General features: G+C 47.1%; 1 protein-coding gene across 2 annotated transcripts in view; it reads right to left on the bottom strand.

Annotated features, from left to right (window-relative positions):
- Positions 1-21,575, bottom strand: part of NLRP8 (NLR family pyrin domain containing 8) — a 55,489-nt gene that overhangs the window by 29,803 nt on the left and 4,111 nt on the right. For both annotated transcript variants that reach the window (XM_077975640.1, NM_001114115.1), the window contains 4 exon segments: positions 18,298-18,735; positions 13,396-13,470; positions 9,974-11,570; positions 3,550-3,720 (listed from right to left, as the gene is read on the bottom strand). In XM_077975640.1, coding sequence (XP_077831766.1) covers positions 3,550-3,720; positions 9,974-11,570; positions 13,396-13,470; positions 18,298-18,664 — 2,210 coding nt within the window. In that variant the 5' untranslated portion in view covers positions 18,665-18,735.

Raw genomic sequence — 21,575 nt, 5'->3', positions numbered from 1 at the left:
TCCCCCTTGTGAGACAGAGTCTCACTCTGTTGCCCGGGCTGGAGTGCAGTGGCACGATCTCAGCTCACTGCAACCTCTGCCTCCCGGATTCAAGTGATTCTCCTGCCTCAGCCTCCCAAGTAGCTGGGACAACAGGCACCCACTACCACGTCTGGCTAATGTTTGTATTTTTAGCAGAGACAGGGTTTTATTATGTTGGCCAGGCTGGTCTTGAACTCCTGACCTCAAGTCATCCGTCTGCCTTGGCCTCCCAAAGTGCTGGGATTACAGGCATGAGGCACCACGCCTGGCCTACAAAGCCCAACTTTCTGATCTACTTTCTTTTTTGAAAAAGTTTTGTAGATATGGGGTCTCACTATATTGTCCAGGCTTCTCTTCCACTCCAGGCCTCAAGTGATCCTACTGCCTCAGCCTCCCAAAGTGTTGGGATTACAGTCATGAGCCACCACTGCTTACCATCATGCTCCTTTTCTAAAACTAGGGACACAGATTTGCTCTGCATCTCTAATGCTTACGTTCAATGCTGAATCTCTTTCTAATTAGTTGTTTAAAAACAGTTTGCTTGAGGTATAATTGATATACAAACCTTGCATATATTTAATATATACAATTTGATGAGTTTGCACTATGCAGATATTCGTGACACCATCATCACAATGGAGGTGGTTAACTAGTTCTTTTTTTTCCTTTTCTTTTATTTTTTTTGAGACAGTCGTGCTCTGTGACCCAGGCTGGAGTGCAGTGGCACAATCTTGGCTCACTGCAACCTCCACCTCCCAGGTTCAAGCAATTCTCCTGCCTCAGTCTCCCACATAACTGGGATTACAGACGCATGCCACCACACCCAGCTAATTTTTTTTTTTTATATTTTTAGTAGAAACAGGGTTTCACCGGGTTGCCCAGGCTGGTCGCAAACTCCTGAGCTCAGGCAATCTGTCCGCCTCGGCCTCCCAAAGTGCTGGGATGACAGGTGTGAGCCACCGCGCCCGGCCAGCTAACTAGTTCTTCTGCATTCAATCAGTCCATGAGGCGGGGCCCCTTCTGTGGAACATGGAGTTCAGAACTGAGTTCTCAGCTCAGTTCAACAGCCCTAGTCGTACCACCTTTCACAAGTCATGTAAACTCCCTAAAGTTCAGTTTCAGGTCTAGGAGGGAGAGCATATGACATGTTCTCCTTAGGATGGCTGTGAGAATTCATGCCGTGAAATTCTCAGCCCAGTGTTTGTCACATAGTAGGCACCCAGTAAGCAGGAGCGAATAATAACCATTATAGTAACAGGACAGAACATATATCTGATAATGGCTAGGAGCCATGTGGATGCCTGGTAGCTTATTTCAAGGAAGGGGCCAGTGATTCACATGGTAAATTATTGGGTTTTTGGATCTTAAAAACTCTAGAGAGACAGCATATGGAGTAGTGGCTAAGAGAACTGATTCTGGGGCCGGATTTGACTGCTTAGTAATGATGTAACCTCATGCCTCAGTTTCTTCATCTGTGAAATAGGGACACCTACTGCTTGGGGTGAGTTTTAAGAGCATTCATGTGCAAAGAACCTAAGATAGCCTAGCAGACGGTGGGCAATGCATACACGTTCACTCTTACATTGTTAAAAATAGTGGCTGGGTGCGGTGGCTCACACCTATAATCCCAGCACTTTGGGAGGCCGAGATGGGTGGGTCACTTAAGATCAAAAGTTCGAGCCGGGCGTGGTGGCTCAAGCCTGTAATCCCAGCACTTTGGGAGGCCGAGACGGGCGGATCACGAGGTCAGGAAATCGAGACCATCCTGGCTAACACGGTGAAACCCCATCTCTACTAAAAAATACAAAAAACTAGCCGGGCAAGGTGGCGGGCGCCTGTAGTCCCAGCTACTCGGGAGGCTGAGGCAGGAGAATGGTGTAAACCTGGGAGGCGGAGCTTGCAGTGAGCTGAGATCCGGCCACTGCAGTCCAGCCTGGGTGACACAGCAAGACTCCGTCCCAAAAAAAAAAAAAAAAAAAAAAAAAAAGATCAAAAGTTCGAAACCAGCTTGGGCAACATAGGGAGACCTTGTCTCTACAAAAAAATAAAAAAAAATTAGCTGGGCAATGGTGGGATATGTCTGTGGCCCCAACCACATGAGAGGCTGAGGTGGGAGGATTGCTTGAGCCCAGGTCAAGGTTGCAGTGAGCTATGATCATGCCACTGTACTCCAGCCTGGGCAAGACAGCAAGATCCCACTTGGAAAAGAAATGAAGCAGTGTTTCTCCTCCTCCATGTAAATCTCTTCCTTCCCAACCCAGTTCAAACATGCCCTCTTTGGTGAGGTTTACCCTACACAGGCACCTGCTAACGGTGGTGTGTTAGAGAAGCACAGTGTTGGTGAAGATGAGCTTCGGGCTGTCTGTGGTGGAGTGCTTTATCTAAGGCTTGTCAGCTGCAGGGTCTTAGACAAACCACTTAACCTCTCCAGCTCTCACTTTGCTAAAAAAAACGGGGGCTAGGCATGGCAGCTCACGTCTGTAATCCCAGCACCTTGGGAGGCTGAGGAGGGCAGATCACTTGAGGTCAGGAGTTCGAGACCAGTCTGACCAACATGGTGAAACCCCATCTCTACTAAAAATACAAAAACTAGCCGGGCGTGGTGGTGCATGCCCGTAGTCCCAGCTACTCAGGAGGCTGAGGCAAGAGAATCACTTGAACCTGGGATGGGGAGGTTGCAGTGAGCTGAGATTCCCCCACTGCACTCTAGCCTGGACAACAGAGCGAGACTCCGTTTTTTAAAAGAAGGGGGAATAATAGTACATATTAATACTTTAAAGGAACGCAGCAATGGACCATACTCAGTGCTCAGGTCGCACGTGGCTTCTGTAAGGCAGTGTCCCTCCACAGAGTAACCATCACACCCTGGGTCACGCAGTGCTGGTTCCGCTTCGGGCACAGTCCTACGGGCTTCGCATGAAGGACTGCATTTAATCTCTCCATCATGATCATTTAATTTTATTTATTTATTGTTTGTTTTGATACAGGGCCTCACTCTGTCGCCCAGGCTGGAGTGCAGTGGCCAGATCGTAGCTCACCATCACTGTAACCTCTGCCTCCTGGGCTCGGGTGATCCTCCCACCTCAGCCTCCCAAGTAGCCGGGACTGGTCTCGAACACCTGAGCTGAAGTGAATAGGCATGAGCCACAGCACGAGGCTGATCATTTTATGGATGGATGCATTGAAGTGTACCAGGGAGATGCCAGGAATTCCCTGACACACTGTACACACCATCCACTTAAGGACACAGAGCTATTAGGTTGGTGCAAATATCACTAATGGCAAAAACTGCAATGGCATTTGCACCAACCTAAGAGTGACTAGAGACAGGTCGAGCCGGCAGCCTGGCTCCAGTTTGTGGTTTCCCTCACCACGCACGCCATGACTCACTCCTCCTATGCGGCTGTCCAAGGCTGGACATGGGTGCCTTCGGGAAGTCTAGTGTGAGTGGAGAGGGAATAAAGAAAGTGGATGGGAAACAGACCATCTCCATAGAATTCCTTCCAGTAGGATTTGTGTTATACTCACAGTAGCTTTTGCAGTTTACACTGAGGGTGCTTCAGTGCGGCAGCAAGAGCCTTCAAAAAGGGAGGCCCCAAAGCACTGTTGGTCAAAGTCAGGACTTCCAGCTTATCATTCGTTGCAAACACAGAGCATAAGTCTTGCCACCAGCAATGGAGCTCTTTGCTCTCTGGCGCTCTGCACGGAAGGGAGAAGAGAGAAAACACCTTTTCGTTAAACTGGAGAAAACCTACTCGGAAACCCAGGGCTGGCGTTCCCTACCCAGGTTAGGGCCACAGGCCTCTGGTGACTCTAAGATGTCCTCATTTAAATAAAGCACTCAGAAAAACCATCATGAGATTTTCTCATTTCATTCCTGGAAGACTCATGGCCTCAAATAAGAGCCCTGTATGTTTCCATGACTTGGAAAAAAGGAAGTTGCTTTTATTTTGTATTTATTTTTTTTGAGACAGGGTGTCTCTGTCACCCAGGCTGGAGTGTAGTGGTCTGAACACAGCTCATGGCAGCCTCTAACCCCCGGGCTCAGGCGATCCACTCCAGCCTCCTGAGGAGCTGGGGTTACAGGCACACGCCACTACACCTGACTAACTTTTCCACTCCAGCTTCCTGAGGAGCTGGGGTTACAGGCACACACCACTACACCTGACTAACTTTTCCACTCCAGCCTCCTGAGGAGCTGGGGTTACAGGCACACGCCACTACACCTGACTAACTTTTCCACTCCAGCTTCCTGAGGAGCTGGGGTTACAGGCACACGCCACTACACCTGACTAATTTTTGTATTTTTTGTTGAAACAGGGATTCTCCATGTTACCCAGGCTGGTCTTGAATTCCTGGGCTCAAGCGATCCTCCTGCCTTGGCCTCCCAAAGTACTAGGGTTACAGATGCGAATCATCGTACCTAGACAGGAATTGCTTTTTTAATTACATGGGATTTATGTGGGGGGCAGAGATTGAATTATATTCTGTACCTCCATTCTTACCCTGTGTATATACAATTCTTAAAAAAACATATAGGATCAGAATAAAGGAAAAATCAATCTTTTTGACACCATGAGTATAAGAAAGAAAAATCCAGAGCTAGAGTGGCATGTAGTTTGACCGTAGAAGGACCTGCTGACTTTCTCTTTCATTCTTCCCCATACAGTCCTTTCAGGGAGGCTGACCAAGATGTACATGTGAAGACTGTTGTTGGTTGCATTAAAGAAATAGTTGAAAGTGGCCGGGCACGGTGGCTCATGTTGTAATCCCAGCACTCTGGGAGGCCAAGGCGGGCAGATCACAAGGCCAGGAGTTCGAGACCAGCCTGGCCAACATAGTGAAACCCTGTCTCTACTAAAAATACAAAAAAAATTAGCCAAGCGTGGTGGTGGACGCCTGTAATCCCAGCTACTTGGGAGGCTAAGGCAAAGAGAATTGCTTGAACCTGGGAGGCGGAGGTTGCCGTGAGCCAAGATCGTGCCATTGCACTCCAGCCTGGGCAACAGAGAAAGACTCTGTATCAAAAAAAGAAAGAAAGAAAGAAAGAAAGAAAGAGTTGAAAGCAATCCAAAAGTCTATCAAGGGGAAAATATTTAATCATCTCTAGCACACCTATTTTTCAAAGAATACTTCATTGAAAAGGCATGCATAGACATTGCCAAGACACAAAGATGAAAAAAGCAATTTTTAGAATATTTACACTAACATGTAGTTTTTGTATAAAATTTAAATCCCATGAAATGGATTCATCCATTTTCGCATCCATCAAATACATAGAAATGCAAATAAGTAGGAATGATGTCAACTGCCTCCAGGAACCCGCACAAAAACAATCAGTGGACTAACCAACGTGAAAGAAATGTGTCATGTCTTAAGATTTCTACGGATATCAGGGCTTAAGATTATGCAGCATCATAGACAGACATTGTGATTCACTGCGATTAGATTCTTGAGGTCTTAGTCGGGTGACCGACAGTTACCACCAAGTTGAACATCAAGCTCTGGGGTTTATTCCCCTCCCTAATAATAGGTCCTCGGGGACTGGAGGGCTCCTTGAATGTGATTTTGTGGTGTACGTTGGAATTGCCCACGTAAGTTGGGAGTAGACATAAGAAAAACATGGTTCAGTGTAGCCATTCAATATTGGAGTGAATAGAATTCATTCTACCTGTGGCACGCCTGGTCTCACTAGCAGCTGAACAGGTAGGCCTCCGTCACAACTGTTTCGGCACTGACTGGGTGGGTAAGTTAAATCTTAAAAGCTGACAGAGCCAGTGCCCTCATACGAAGGCTGAAATGTAACAAAAGCCCACCAAGAGTTTTGCCCAGGCTTTTCCTGGGCCTTGAGGTATGACAAGATAATGAAGAAATTCTCTGGCCGGGTGCAGTGGCTCAAGCCTGTAATCCCAGCACTTTGGGAGGCCGAGACGGGCGGATCACGAGGTCAGGAGATCGAGACCATCCTGGCTAACATGGTGAAACCCCGTCTCTACTAAAACATACAAAAAACTAGCCAGGCGAGGTGGCGGGCGCCTGTAGTCCCAGCTACCCGGGAGGCTGAGGCAGGAGAATGGCGTAAACCCGGGAGGCGGAGCTTGCAGTGAGCTGAGATCCGGCCACTGCACTCCAGCCTTGGCAACAGAGCAAGACTCCGTCTCAAAAAAAAAAAAAAGAAATTCTCAACGGGACCCATTCAGGATTAAACAAGATTTTGTTGGGGGTTTGAAGAAACGCCCCAGACCTTCACAAACAAATTTTATTGGGGTCTGAAGGAACTCCCCAAGCCTCCGTGATTTAGTGGGAGACAAGATAAGGGTAATCACCCCAGCACCTGGACTTATCTAGTTTAAGTAAATTTACTGAGGTTCCAGAGGGAGGTCTTCAGGGCTCAGACCTTAGTTATAGATTAAAAGAAGTTAATCACTCATGTCTTTAGAGGAACGCACACTTACATGTAGACATAGAGCTCAGAAGGCATATTAGCTTTGGAAAACTTTATAATTTTTAGTTGGTCTGGTGATATTTCTCGGCCTTTGCCCTGTAACCAGTTACAGAAATAAACTCTTCTTTCCAGTTCATCTGTGTCTCGTTATTGGGCTGTGAGAATAAGCAGCCTGGCCCTCAGTTTGGTTCAGGGACATACCCAAGAAATACGAAGTTTCCCTGGAAAGTAGCTTAGTGATATCCATGCTGATAAAGTTATAGATGTGATGTGTGCGTATCTTGTGATGCAGCAATTCCTTTAAAAAAATATATACCCTGGTGGCCGGGCGCGGTGGCTCACGCCTGTAATCCCAGCACTTTGGGAGGCCAAGGCAGGCAGATCACGAGATCAGGAGATCGGGACCATCCTGGCTAACACGGTGAAACCCCGTCTCTACTAAAAATACAAAAAATTAGCCGGGCGCAGTGGTGAGCACCTGTAGTCCCAGCTACTCGGGAGGCTGAGGCAGGAGAATGGCGTGAACCCGGGAGGCGGAGCTTGCAGTGAACCGAGATCGCGCCACTGCACTCCAGGTTGGGCGACAGAGCGAGACTCCGTCTCAAAACAAAACAAGACAAAACAAAAAACAAACAAAAAACAAAAAATAATCCCTGGCTGGGCGTGGTGGCTCACGCCTGTAATCCCAGCACTTTGGCAGGCAGAGGCGAGAGGATTGCATGAGCCCAGGAGTTCAAGACCAGGCTGGGTAACAAAGTGAGCCCCTCATCTCTACAAAAAACAACACCATAAATAAAAATATACGCTAGAGCAGGGGTTGGGAAACTTTTCCTGTGATTGCCCAGGTAGCAAATATATTCAGCTTTTCTGGCAGCGAATTTCCCGGCAATGACTCGGTCCTGCCACGGCAGTGGGGTAGCAGTCACAGACAATATGTCACAAGCACGGCCAGGCTCCGATCACACTGTATTTACCTAAACAAGCAGAAAAAGCTGGGTCTGGCCTCCTGGCTGGAGCTTGCTTACCTCTGCCCTGGAGAAACTCAGCCATGGCTGAGGAGACCTGCACACTGCCCGTCGTGGTGAAGAACGGAACAGAACTTACATTACTCAAAATTTAAATGTCTCATCACATAAGGAGAGACCAACTTTTCTCTATCCACACACTAGACCAGTATATGTCTAGGATGAACGTTAGCGCTACATATCCGTCTGCTGAAGACTCAGGCAGTCTCACGGAAAGACAGGAATCTGGACGAGATTGTGGTTCCTTTTGGCAGAGCAGTTAAGGAACGAGAAGGCTTTTCCCCTATGCAGCAGAAGGGCGATGCTTCCCTCTCGCCAGGAGTCAGTCTAAATCGCCTCTCTCTGCTCATCACAGCCATTGGGGTCAGATTTTAGTTCGTCTTAGCTTCGACCACACATGTGACCTAGGACAAGGTGCTCCCTACACCTCCAGTGCATCATGGAGTTGGAGGCAGAAATAATTCACATAAAGTAAGTGCTTGACATTGTGCCTGCCACATGGCAAATGCCACATAAATATCAACCGATATGAAGAAAGGAGTAGTCAGCACTTTTTGCCACTTCTTAAGAAAAATAAATCCATTATATTTGCCAAAATAAAGATCTTCCAGGGGAGTTTTGGTCGAGTGGAGGGGATGAGGAATTACTTGAGTAGTAACGGTTTGTATCTACTTAGCACTAAATGAAGGACTGGACTTATTCAGTGTGTTGTAGATTTTAACATGTTTCACAACTTATGAGATACATACTTTTTTTTTTTTCTAAGATAGTGGTGTGATCTCGGCTCACTGCAGCCTCCGCCTCCTGGGTTCAAGTGATTCTCCTGCCTCAGCCTCCCAAGTAGCTGGGATTACAGGTGCCCACCATCACGCCTGGCTAATTTTTTTTTTTTTTTTTTTTTTTTTTTTTTTGAGACGGAGTCTTGCTCTGTCTGTCGCCCAGGCTGGAGTGCAGTGGCGCGATCTCAGCTCACTGCAAGCTCCGCCTCCCGGGTTCACGTCATTCTCCTGCCTCAGCCTCCTGAGTAGCTGGGACTATAGGCGCCCGCCACCACGCCCGGCTAATTTTTTCGTGTTTTTAGTAGAAATGGGGTTTCACCATGTTGACCAGCCTGGTCTCGAACTCCTGGCCTCAAGTGATCCACCTGCCTTGGCCTCCCAAAGTGCTGGGATTACAGGCACGAGCCACGGCACCCAGACTGTTGCTTTTAATTCAAGATGGACAAGATATTTTTACACGGAATGAAAGACCCTCTAGAGGTGTACTGTCTGATATGGTAGCTACTAGCTGCATGTCGCTATCTACACTTAAATTCACTAAAGTTAAATAAAATGTAGATGTTCATTCACTCGGTCACACCAGCCACATTCCAAGAGCTCAGGGGTCACATGTGGCCAGCGGGTCCCGTATTGGATAAGACAGATTCAGGATGTCTCCGTCATCACCTTAAGTTCCACTGGGTAGCACTTTCCTTGAAAGAAAAAGCTTCTGATACACAAAAGTAGGAGTGAGGCTGGGCGCAGTGACTCGTGCCTATAATTCCAGTGCTTTAGGAGGCCAAGGTGGGAAGATTGCTTGAGGCCAGGAGTTGGAGATTAGCCTGGGTGACATAGAGAAACCTCATCTCTCCAAAAAATAAGAAAATTAGCCAAGCATGGTGGTGCATGCCTGCAATTCCAGATACCCAGGAGGCTGAGGTGGGAGAATGGTGTGAGCCCAGGAGGTTGAGATTGCAGTGAACCATGATCGTAGCACTGCACTCCTGGGCAACAGAGAGACGCTGTCTCAAAAAAAGAAGTAGGAGTGATAGATGAAGCAAAGTCCCATCTTTATGGGCACGCAGCACACAGGGAAGGAGGGTGAACCACGTATCTTTTTGCCCAGGATTCTCCCAGGTTTAGCATGGAAAGTCCTATATCCCAGGAACACCTTCAGTCCTGGCAGTAAAACAAAGCTCTGGGTCCCAGAAATCTCCTTAATCCTAAACAAACTGGGACAGTTTGTAAAACAAACGTGTACCACCCTAGATACATGTTTATCTTAAAACAGAAGTACTGGCCGGGCATGGTGGCTCATGCCTGTAATCCCAGCACTTTGGGAGGCTGAAGGGGGAGGATCAACTGAGGTCAGGAGTTCAAGACCAGCCTGGCCAACATGGGAAACCCCGTCTCTACTAAAAATGCCAAAATTAGCCGGGTGCAGTGGCATGCATCTGTAATCCCAGCTACTCAGGAGGCTGAGGCAGGAGAATCGCTTGAACCTAGGAGGGGAGGTTGCAGTGAGCCGAGATCGCACCACCGCACTCTAGCCAGGGCAACAGAGTGAGACTCTGCCTCAAAAAACAAAACAAAACAACAGAAGTACCATGCAAACTAGGCCAGGGAAGCGATCAGAAAGGTTTGCAGATTGACCCCTAAACACCCAGGAGACTGTAGTCAAGGGCCCCGGGTAGGACGGGCTCCCCAAGGACAGAAGCACTTACTCAGAGCCAGGACGGGAGCCGGAGCTGAGCTTCCACACATTCTTGAGGTTCAGGGTGACGGTCAGTTCCACCTCCTGCAAATGTTCACAGCGCTTCAGGCAAAAAGCAGACACCTGAACGTCTTTACTGTTGCCAATTTTCAAGACAGCTTTATGGTAACCATTTAGGGCTTGGCTTACAAAGGCTTCCTCCCGGATTTCATGCAGACAGTAGAATAACTGCGGGACCCCAGAGCACGGAGAAGGCGGCTCGCATTTCTGCAACAGAGGTATGACTTTCAGCAGCTTCCTCTTATTATTGAAAGACACCTTGCATCGGAATGACTGTTCCACGGCCAAAGCGCAGGTCCCGTTCAGAAAGCCGAATAAGAAAAGTCCCATGTGAGAGAGATAGCTCTTGCTTCCTCTGGGACTCGCTATCAGGCGCTGGATATTCATGTGGCTCAACACATGAAAATTTTGGAGTCTTTGTGGGAAACAGAGAACATAAAACAAGGCTGCAAAAAATTCCTGAAAAATCAGGAGGGTAAAGGTGTAGCGGTCCTCCTCACCCGCAATTCTTCGAAGAACACTCATGCCGAGGAAGGCGGCGACCCCCATCTGATCCAACTTGGCTTCCTCAAGGTCTTCTTTACCAAACACCCATTGCCTGTGCCACATGCCGTCTGCGGCCAAGTGACACAGACCCTCCAGTTGCGCTTGGTGGATCTTTCTGGAAAAGTTCTCAGCTCTGGTGGGAAACAAGCTGGAAATATACCGGACGAACACAGAGGTGGCATTTGGACATGCCTGTGTGAGATTGTTTCCTCTCTCCATTTGCTGTTTCAGACCAGAGCAGACCATCCAGCAAACGACAGGGACCTGGCACATGGAAAAGAGAATGGTGTTTTCCATGGCGAAACTCAAGACTCGATCTGTCTCTCCGTATCCAAAATACATCTGGAAATACTTGATTTTTTCCGTTGTATTGAACCCTGGAAGGGTGACGAGAGAGGGACGTTTCAACAAGGGCTTGCATGTCGGCCAAGAGGTACATCTTATCATGATCAGTAGCGTGGCCTCCGGAAGCATCCTTTTGCTCAGCAAACTGCTCAGTAGGACAGACCCAGGCAATTTCTGCCTCCAGTCTTCACTCAGGTCCTCCGGTCTGTTGATGAGGGTAGATGTGAGCTCCTCAAAACCATCCAACAGCAGCAGAAGTTGGTCTGGTTTGGACATAATCTTCGCCACAAGGTCCTGAGATCCAGGCCACTTGTGCTCAATCAGCTCGGAGAAGCTGTGCTCCGTTGTCTGGTTCATCTCTTGGCAATGGAAGTAGAAAGCACACCAGGGCTTGTGGGCGTAGAACCTGTTACTGGCCCACTCCAACATCACCGTTTTAGCCAGGGTTGTTTTTCCGATCCCAGGAACTCCCTGTATGACCACGGTCTTGGGCTGTCTACCCCGGGGTCTTTTGGGTAGAAGCAGACATGGTAAGTACTCCATGTGCCTGTGTACATCTTGGTAAAAGAAATCCCTCTGGTTTCCAGGCCAAGTCATAAAGTCCCATGTGGGGAAACACTTGACTATCACATTCAATTTGTACTGCTGTATTTTACCTAGATTTGTGAGACGGGAGAAATAAAGGGTATGGCATCAGAGTTAATAATGAGAACTAATAGAGCAATAAGAAAAGCAGTCTCCATATCTACTTGAAGCCCCGTGATACCCTGGCATAAATGAAATAACCTTTCCTGATACTGTTGCATCCATTAGGAAGCAGCAATGAACAGAAAACTCAACTTGAAGTGGCTTAAACAAAACAAGGACTGCTTTCTACACGAGAAGTATGGCGGGTGTAAAGCTGTTGAAATTACATTCAGTGGCGCCATAGTTTCAGGTCCAGCAGCATCACAATTCTCTCAGCCCTTTCTTTGTATTTCTTGCCTCACAGATATAAGATAGCTGCTGTAGTGTTAGCTGTGTTATCTGCATTCAAATGAGAAATACTTGGGAGGGCCGGGTGCGGCGGCTCATACCTGTAATCCCAGCACTTTGGGAGGCTGAAGAGGGTGGATCACTTGGGGTCAGGAGTTCAAGACCAGCCTGGCCAACATGGTGAAACCCTGTCTCTACTAAAAATACAAAAATTAGCCAGGTGTGGTGGTGCACACCTATAATCCCAGCTACTCAGGAGGTGGAGGCAGGAGAATTGCTTGAATCCAGGAGGCAGAGGTTGCAGTGAACCAAGATTGTGCCACTGTACTCCGGCACAGGTGACAGAGTGAGACTGTGTCTAAAAAAAAAAAAAAAAACAAAAAAACAAAACAAAAAAAAAAACAGGCCGGGCGTGGTGGCTCATGCCTGTAATCCCAGCACTTTGGGAGGCCAAGGCGGGCAGATCATGAAGTCAGGAGTTTGACACCAGCCTGACCAATATAGTGAACTCTGTCTCTACTAAAAATACAAAAGTTAGCTGGGCGTGTAATCCCAGTTACTCAGGAGGCTAAGGCAGGATAATCACTTGAACCTGGGAGGTAGAAGGTTGCAGTGAGCTGAGATCACGCCACTGTACTCCAGCCTGGGCAACAGAGCGAGACTCTGTCTAAAGAAAGAAAGAAGGAAGGGAGGGAGGGAGGGAGGAAGGGAAGGAAGGAAAGGAAGGAAGGATTGTGTGTGTGTGTGTGTGTTGTTTTGTTTTGTTTTGTTTTTTTGAGACGGAGTCTCATTCTATCACCCAGGAGTACAGTGGCACGATCTCACCTCACTGCAACCCTTCGCCTCCCAGATTAAGCGATTCTCCTGACTCAGCCTCCCGAGTAGCTGGGATTACAGGTGCCCACCACCACGCCTGGCTAGTTTCTTTGTTTTTAGTAGAGATGAGGTTTCACCATGTTGGCCAGGCTGGTCTCAAACTCCTGACCTCAAGTGATCCACCCCCGCTCAGCCTCCCAAAGTGCTAGGATTGCAAGCGTGAGCCACTGCCTAGCCTGGTCTGGTTTGTGTCTGTTTTGCTTTTTCTTCAAGGTGGAGTCTCTCTCTGTCGCCCAGGCTGGAGTGCAGTGGCGCGATCTTGGCTCACTGCAACCTCCGCCTTCCAGGTTCAAGTGATTCTTCCACCTCAGCCTCCCAAGAAGCTGGGATTACAGGCGCCTGCCAGCACGCCTGGCTAATCTTTTTATTTTTAGTAGAGATGGGGTTTCCCCATGTTGGTCAGGCTGGTCTCAAACTCCTGACCTCAGGCGATCCGCCCTCCTCGGCCTCCCAAAGTGCTGGGATTACAGGCGCGAGCCACCGCGCCCCGTCTCTTTTTGCTTAAGTTCTGATTGCAGAAGAGACACTGGATACGGTAACTTACAATCTGCCTTGCCTTAGGAACTGAGCGGCTCATCCCAATCCATAGCCCATGTTTTCACCAGGGTCTGCTATGATGCAGGCACATACCAGATTCTCCTTCTTCCAGATTCACCTCTGTTTCTCCCACATTTAAGTCCTCTGGTTCCAAGGTAGGTAGAATGGCTGGAACAGAAAAAAGGAGCCTGTTTCATGGGAATGATAAGATCTTGGTAGCAGGGAAATAGCATGGAGCCGATGGCATTTTTAGGACAGAGGCGGCCACACGTCTTAAGAGTCTCAGAATGAGTTTGTGTCCTTCGTAGGGACACGGATGCAGCTGGAAACCATCATTCTCAGCAAACGATCGCAAGAACAGAAAACCAAACACTGCATGTTCTCACTCACAGGTGGGAACGGAACAATGAGATCACTTGGACTCGGGAAGGGGAACATCACACACCGGGGCCTATCATGGGGAGGGGGGAGGGGGGAGGGATTGCGTTGGGAGTTATACCTGATGTAAATGACGAGTTGATGGGTGCAGCACACAAACATGGCACAAGTATACATATGTAACAAATCTGCACGTTATGCATGTGTACCCTAGAACTTAAAGTATAATAAAATAAAAAAAAAAAAAGAAAGAGTCTCACCGTCTCACCACCTCCGTTCAGGGAGAAGAAAAATCACCTAGATCTATCTCTATCACAGGAATTTTAGGAAATGAGAAAAGGTGTTGTTGTGTGATGCACTAAGTAAGGTGTTCAATAACACGTTATAAATGGATAGCACAGCCAGACACTGAGGGAGAAATATAGAGAAATACACACATACTCATACACACATATGTGTCTGTAAAATATATGCACAGTTTAATATCTACGTAGGTGTGTATCTATGCATCCAGTCGGCCTTTCGTATCCACGGGTTCTACATCTGTGGAATCAACCGAGGATGGAAAATAAATTAAAAACCCAATAAAAATACAACAATAAAATAATACAATTGAAAAACCAATACAAGGCTGGGCACTGTGGCTCACGCCTGTAATCCCAGCACTTTGGGAGGCTGAGGCAGGAAGATCGCTTGAGTCAAGGAGTTTGAGACCAGCTTGGGCAACATAGCAAGATCTCAACTCGACTAAAAAAAAACAAAAAATAATTAGCTGGGCGTGGTGGCACACCTGTAGTCCTAGCTACTTGGGAGGCTGAGGCAGGGGGATCACTTGAGCCAAGGAGTTTGAGACCAGCTTGGGCAACATAGCAAGATCTCAACTCTACTAAAAAAATAAAAAATAATTAGCTGGGCACGGTGGCAAGCCTGTAGTCCTAGCCACTCGGGAGGCTGAGGCAGGAGGATCGCTTGAGCTCAGGAGGTAAAGGCTCAAGTGAGCCATGATCATACCACTCCACTTCAACCTGGGAAATGGAGTAAGACCTTGTCTCAAAAAGTAAAAAAGACCAATACAGGATAACAACTATTTACATAGCATTTACATTGTGTTAGGTATTATAAGTAATTTAGAGTGATTTTAAGTCTGCAGAAGGATGTGTACAGGTTCTATGCAAATACGATGCCATTTTATATAAAGGAGTTGAGCACCCATGAATTTGTTCAGTACCCTTGAGGGAGAGCCTGAAACCAATCCACCATGGATACCAAGGAACTTCTAGTTTAATATCTATGTATGTGTGCACATATGTGTACACATGTATATCTATATACACGCATACACATATAGTCATTGATTCTTGTTACACCTGGCAGTTCTCGTCTATAAAATTCTTGTGAACAATGAATTCGCTAATACGGAACCATTGGTCCCAGGAAAATGCAGGGTTTGTTTCCTGCTCGTCTCTGGTTACAACGTTTTCATCAACTGATCAATATAAAAACTTGTTTTACATGTGTTTTTGTTTAAAGACACCTTATTTAGTATGTACTGTTGATTAATTAACATTGAGCTCATGGCCAAGCACACTGATAAATCCTGCCTAAAGGAAACTCAGCTAACACATGTGTTTTCTCCCTAAGGCACAGCGCAGCCTTCTTGCCCCGAGGAACACAGAAAGGCACATCAGCACTAGTTTGGGTACCTTTTTTTTTGTTTGTTTGTTTTTGAGACGAAATCTCACTCTGTGGCCCAGGCTGGAGTGCAGTGGTATGATCTCAGCTCACTGCAACCTCTGCCTCCTAGATTCAAGCGATTCTCCCTTTCAGAATCTGAAAGGGAGAGGATTCAACCTCAGCCTCCCGAGTAGCTGGGACTACAGGCGTGCGCCACCACGCCAGGCTAATTTTTGTATTTTTTAGTAGAGACGGGGTTTCACCGTGTTAGCCAGGCTGGTCCCGAACTCCTGACCTCATGATCCTCCCGCCTCAGCCTCCCAAAGTGCTGGGATTGTAGGCATGAGCCATCGTGCCCGGCCTGGGTACTATTTTAAACAGCAAAACCACCAACTCAAAGCACAGAAGTGTGGCACCAAATAGACGTGGAAATGACGCTGGTTTACAGGGTGAGAGCTGAAGCCAGAAGGCAGAGCGTCGCCTTGTTTGACCTCAGCTGGGAGGTCAACTTGATGTTTTTGCTGCGTTGCTGTCTGGGAATGATCTTGAAAGCACTGTAAGTATTGATGTGGGGGTTACAAATACATTTTAATGAGTAGGTACATTCACGAATACAGAATCCATGAAAAATGAGGATCAACTGTGTGTGTGTGTGTCTGTGTGTGTGTGTATCTGTGTGTGTGTGTGTGTGTCTGTGTGTGTGTGTGTCTGTATGTGTGTGTGTGTGTGTCTGTGTGTGTGTGTCTGTGTGTGTGTGTTTCTTGAGATGGAGTTCTGCTTTTGTCACCCAGGCTGGAGTACAGTGGTGTGATCTCAGCTCACTGCAACCTCCTCCTCCAGGGTTCAAGCAATTCTCTTGCCTTAGTCTCCTGAATAGCTGGGATTACAGGTGCCTGCCACCATGCCCCACTAATTTTTTTTTTTCTTTTTTTGTACTTTTAGTAGAGACCAGGTTTCGCCATGTTGGCTGGGCTGGTCTCGAACTCCTGACCTCTGGTGATCTGCCCATTTCTGCCTCCCAAAGTGCTGGGATTACAGGCATGAGCCACCGTGCCCGGCCTCTCTGTGTGTTTTCATCAGGTTTTAGTAAATATTAACATTTTTCTGTTTAACACTAAGATTTTCTCTACCACTGGGCCATGGAGTTTCCACCCCCTCTGATTTTCTTTTCCATTGACTCTCTCTCGTTTCCACACGAGGAGCTTGTCCTCCCGTGTTAGGTCCCAACCTTAGCGTCACTTTCTCAAAGAGGACTTCCTGGGCTGCCTTATCAAAACAAAGTTCCTTTTCACAATCAATTACTCTCTAGCCATGTAATATTCGAGCAACTCTAACATGCTAGGTGCTGAGCCAGCTGCTGGGGTGCCAGTGGCTAAGGAGTCATTGGGCATCCAGTCTCCTGTTGTTTATGTTTAGAATTGTGGAGCTGATGCCTTCTCCATTCTTACTGATGAGACTGACTACTTGTAAGCTATTGGGAGAGGCGGGTTCACAGCTCCTATCATGTTTCTGGATTGGTGTATTTTCCCTTTAATACAGCAGTCCCCCCTTCTCTACAGGGTGTATGTTCCAAGATTCCCGGTGGATATCTGAAACTGTGGATAGTCCTGAACCATGTAGACACTGATTTTTAAAAATACATACCTAGGCTGAGCGTGGTGGCTCACGCCTGTAATTCCAGCACTTTGGGAGGCCGAGGCAGGCAAATCACCTAAGGTCAGGAGTTCGAGACCAGCCCAGCCAACATGGTGAAACCCCGTCTCTACTAAAAATACAAAAATTAGCCGGGCGTGGTGGTGCGCACCCGTAATCCCAGCTACTAGGGAGGCTGAGGCATGAGAATTGCTTGAACCCAGGAGGTGGAGGTTACAGTGAGCTGAGATCGCACCACTGCATTCCAGCCTGGGTGACAGAATGAAGACTCCGTTTCAAAATAGAAAAAAAATACATACCTAGTTATGACAAAAGTTTAAATTATAAATTAGGTACAGTAAGAGATTAACAATAATAATGAAATAGAACAATTATAATACTATACTATCATAAGCAGTATGTAATGTGGTCTCTGTCTCAGAATATCTCACTCTACCGTACTCATCTATTTTTGGCCATGATCGGCCATGGCTAACAAACTTCAGAAAGAAAAACCTTGGATAAGGGGACGACTGTAGTCCAGCTCTGCTTTATACATACGGAAGATGAGCTTTTGGATTACAGCATCCTCCAGTGGGATTAACCCTTTGTTGCTGCAAAATGGCCCTTTAAAATCTTTAACCTTCTTGCTTTAAATATAGCACTGCTGACATCAGCATAGCCACACCAGCTTTCTTCTGTTTACTGTTTCCACGGCATACGCTTGTGCACTATTTTACTCCCTACTTCTCTGTGTCTTCATTTGACGTTCACCGCATTTAAGCAGTATTCAGTTAAGTTTTTAAAAAATATGCCCATATGGGCTGGGCGCAGTGGCTCACACCTGCAATCCCAGCACTTTGGGGGACGAAGGCAGGCGGATTACCTGAAGTCAGGAGTTCGAGACCATCCTGGCCAACATGGTGAAACCCCATCTCTACTAAATATACAAAAAAAATTAGCCGGGTGTAGTGGTGGGAGCCTGTAATCCCAGCTACTCAGGAGGCTGAGGCAGGAGAATCACCTGTATCTGGGAGGTGGAGTTTGTCATGAGCCGGGATTGTGCCATTGCACTTCAGCCTGGGTAAGAAGAGCGAAACTCTATCTCAAAAAAAAAAAAAAAAAAAAAATTAAATTAAATTAAAAGAAATGCCCGTATGAGAGTCTTCGCCTTCGGGTTAGATCTAGTATCTTCCTCCACTATTTGCATTCTTGTTCAGATGGCCAATAAGCGATAGGGGTGGCGAGAAGAGTATTTAGCTGCCCAGCAGCCAAGCCCACCCCGAGTTTATCCACCAGATCAACACTCACCATTTATCTCTCTGTGTACTAGAGCACACATTTTATCACAGTTCATAACGGCAAAGATCTTTGAAGTCACATCCCAAGCTCGTCGTCCAGGGAAACGCTCTATCAAGAGATGAACCACCTCTGCCCAACTGGCTCTCTTGACCTGGTCCCAGGTGATGGGTGTGGTGCCAGCTCTGAGCTCATTCAGTAAGAACTGCTTGAACGATTGTAGCTCCTTGTTGCTCACATATCTCATGTACAGCATGACCCCATTTTCACAGGGGGAGCCGGGGTAGCAAGAGAATGTCCAGGGTGGATTACAAGAACTGTGAGTGGAGGAGGATGAAAAGGGAATGGGGGTGTCAGAGGGTGGATTCACATCACTCATCTTTAGTCAAGGCAGAGAACACCTCAGTGTCCACGATAAACACAACTGATCGGAAGAGAGAAACACGAGACCTGCAGAAACATAAAACAATAAAACAAGAAGATGAAAACACCACCCAAGAAGACAGACTAATGTAAGGCTTACTTGGCAGAGTATTCTGTGTGCCATGTACTCCCTTTACCTCCTTTCCTCAAAGATTCTCTGCCCTGTGGAAAAACTGAAGATGCATTGAATGTTTGGGATTAGTCCATTAGACTGATGGATTGTTTGTAGTTTTTATTCTCTATGCCTCCTTTTGGGGAAGAAGCAAGCAAAATATCAAAACCTTCACAAAAGGTTAGCACAGGTTACCTGTTCCTGTGTTAGTTTGCTAAGGAATAATGGTCTCCGACTCCATCTATGTTCCTGCAAACGGCATGATCTCATTATTTTTTATGGCTGCATAGTATTCCATGGTGTTTATGTACCACATTTTCTTATCCAGTTTATCACTGATGGGCATTTAGGTTGATTCCATGTCTTTGCTATTGTGAAAAGTGCTGCAATGAACGCTTTTCACAATGAGATGACATCTCATTGTGGTTTTGATTTGCATTTCTCTAATACATGATCCATTTTTTAAGAATAAAAACTTTGTTGAATTTGAGATCACTTTTAATCTAATAGAGCCTTCTAACCAACCATATATTTTCTAGATTTTAGCTTCACTGAATTATTTTACCTGCTTCTCATTGTTCTTTTCGCTAAACCTTTTGTGAAGGCCTTTGGGAGGCCTTTTGCTAAACCTTTTGTGAAGACCTTTGGGAGGCCAAGGCAGGTGGGTCACCTGAAGTCAGGAGTTCCAGACCAGCCTGGCCAACATGGTGAAACCCTGCCTCTACTAAAAACACAAAAATTAGCTGGGCATGGTGGTGGGTACCTGTAATCCTAGCTACTCAGGAGGCTGAGGCAGGAGAATTGCTTGAACCCAGGAGGCAGAGGTTATAGTGAGTGGAGATTGTGTCACTGCGCTCCAGCTGGGGTGACAGAGCAAGACCCTGTCTCAAAAAAAAAAAAAAAGAAAAGAAAAGAAAAGAAAACAAATTTGCAGGGCAAGGGAGGATGTTGAAAATTACATCATTGTTTTGCTTTACTTTCATTCACTGCTGAAGGAAACACAAGCAGGGGGAACCTCTCTGAAAGGCCTTTTCACAATATCTAGCAATCATGTGTGCACTGCTAGGGAACCCAGTGGTTCTGCTTCTAAAACTGCAACCTGAGGCTGGGTGCGGTGGCTCATGCCTGTAATTTCAGCAGTTTGGGAGGCCGAGCGGGGAGGATCACGAGGTCAAGAGATCGAGACCATCCTGGCCAACATGGTGAAACCCCATCTCTACTAAAAAAAAAAAAATACAAATATTAGCTGGGCGTGGTGGCATGCACCTGTAGTCCCAGCTACTTGGGAGGCTGAGGCAGGCGAATCACTTGAACCCAGGAGGGGGAGGTTGCAGTGAGTGGGCTGAGATCCCACCACTGTGCTCCAGCCTGGTGAGAGAGCAAGATTCCGTCTCAAAACAAAAACACAAAAGGCAGGCATGGTGGTTCACACCTGTAATCCCAGCACCTTGGGAGGCTGAGGTGGGTGGATCATGAGGTAAGGAGATGGAGACCATCCTGGCTAACACAGTGAAAACTCCATCTCTACTAAAAATACAAAAATTAGCTGGGCGTGGTGGCAGGCGCCTATAGTTCCAGCTACTCGGGAGGCTGAGGCAGGAGAATGACGTGAACCCGGGAGACGGAGCTTGCAGTGAGCCGAGATCACACCACTGCACTCCAGCCTGGGTGACAGAGAATGACTCTGTCTCATAAAACAAAACAAAAACAAAAACTGCACCTCACAGATGCACTTGCACATGTGAGATGGTATCCGCACAGGCCAGTCTGTCTTAGGCTGTCTGGACTACCATAACAAATACCATACACTGGGTGGCTTAGTAACAACAGACATCGATTTCTCTCAGCTCTGGGGGCTGGAAGACCAAGATCCAGGTGCTGGCAGATTTAGTGTCTGGCGAGGGCAGCTTCCTGGTTCATAGACAGCACCTTCTTGCTGTGTCGTCCTCACATGGAGGAAGGGGTGAGAGAACTCGCTGGAGTCTCTTTCATAAGGGCTAGAATCCAAATCATGAGGGCTCTGGCCCCATGACTCAATCACCTCCCAAAGGCCCTGCCTTCTTCTACCATTACCTTGGTGGTTAGAGTTTCAGCCTGTGGATTTTTGGGGGGATGCAGACATTCAGTTCATAACACAGTCTTTCTGGATTCACTCACTGAAATATCCCAGTGTCAAATATTATGCTCTCTATTTTTGGCACTGGGGATATGTTGGTGAGCAAAAGACACACAAAAAATTGTCCTCATGCGGCTAACATTTCAGGGGAGGAAAAACTTTTCTCTCTCTCTCTTTATTGATCTTAGATTCATTGGCTGGAGCCTTGGATGTTATGCTCATGAAAGACAGATTCACAAAAGCATAGCAAACAGAAGTTTATTTATGTGTGCATGCCCATGGGAGCACACTATGATGTGATGGAAGATTATATGCACCATGGAAAAAAGAGCCAAGAGAGAGAACAGAAGTGAGAAATACCCTGCTGCAATTTGTAAAAGGTTGACAGAAGGGCTCACTGAAGCAGGGATGTCTGAGCAAAAGCTTGGAGGAAAGAAGGAGGTAAGAGGTCACGGAATGGGCTGTGTGGATATCAGATGAGTTCCAGACAGGAGGGCAAGGACCACGGCCCTGTGGCCAGGATGTGCCTGGAGCTGTTGAGAAACCGCAGGACCGGCGTGAGTGGAGGTGAATGGGCGAGACGAAGACAGTGGAGATGATCCCAAGAGGTCACGCGGGACCTGATCGGACTGGTGTGGG

This window comes from Macaca mulatta, chromosome 19, assembly GCF_049350105.2.
Source record: "Macaca mulatta isolate MMU2019108-1 chromosome 19, T2T-MMU8v2.0, whole genome shotgun sequence".
Taxonomy (NCBI): Eukaryota; Metazoa; Chordata; class Mammalia; order Primates; family Cercopithecidae; genus Macaca; species Macaca mulatta.
The sequence above is the reverse complement of the archived record's forward strand: the minus strand, read 5'-3'. Positions and strand labels throughout refer to the sequence as shown.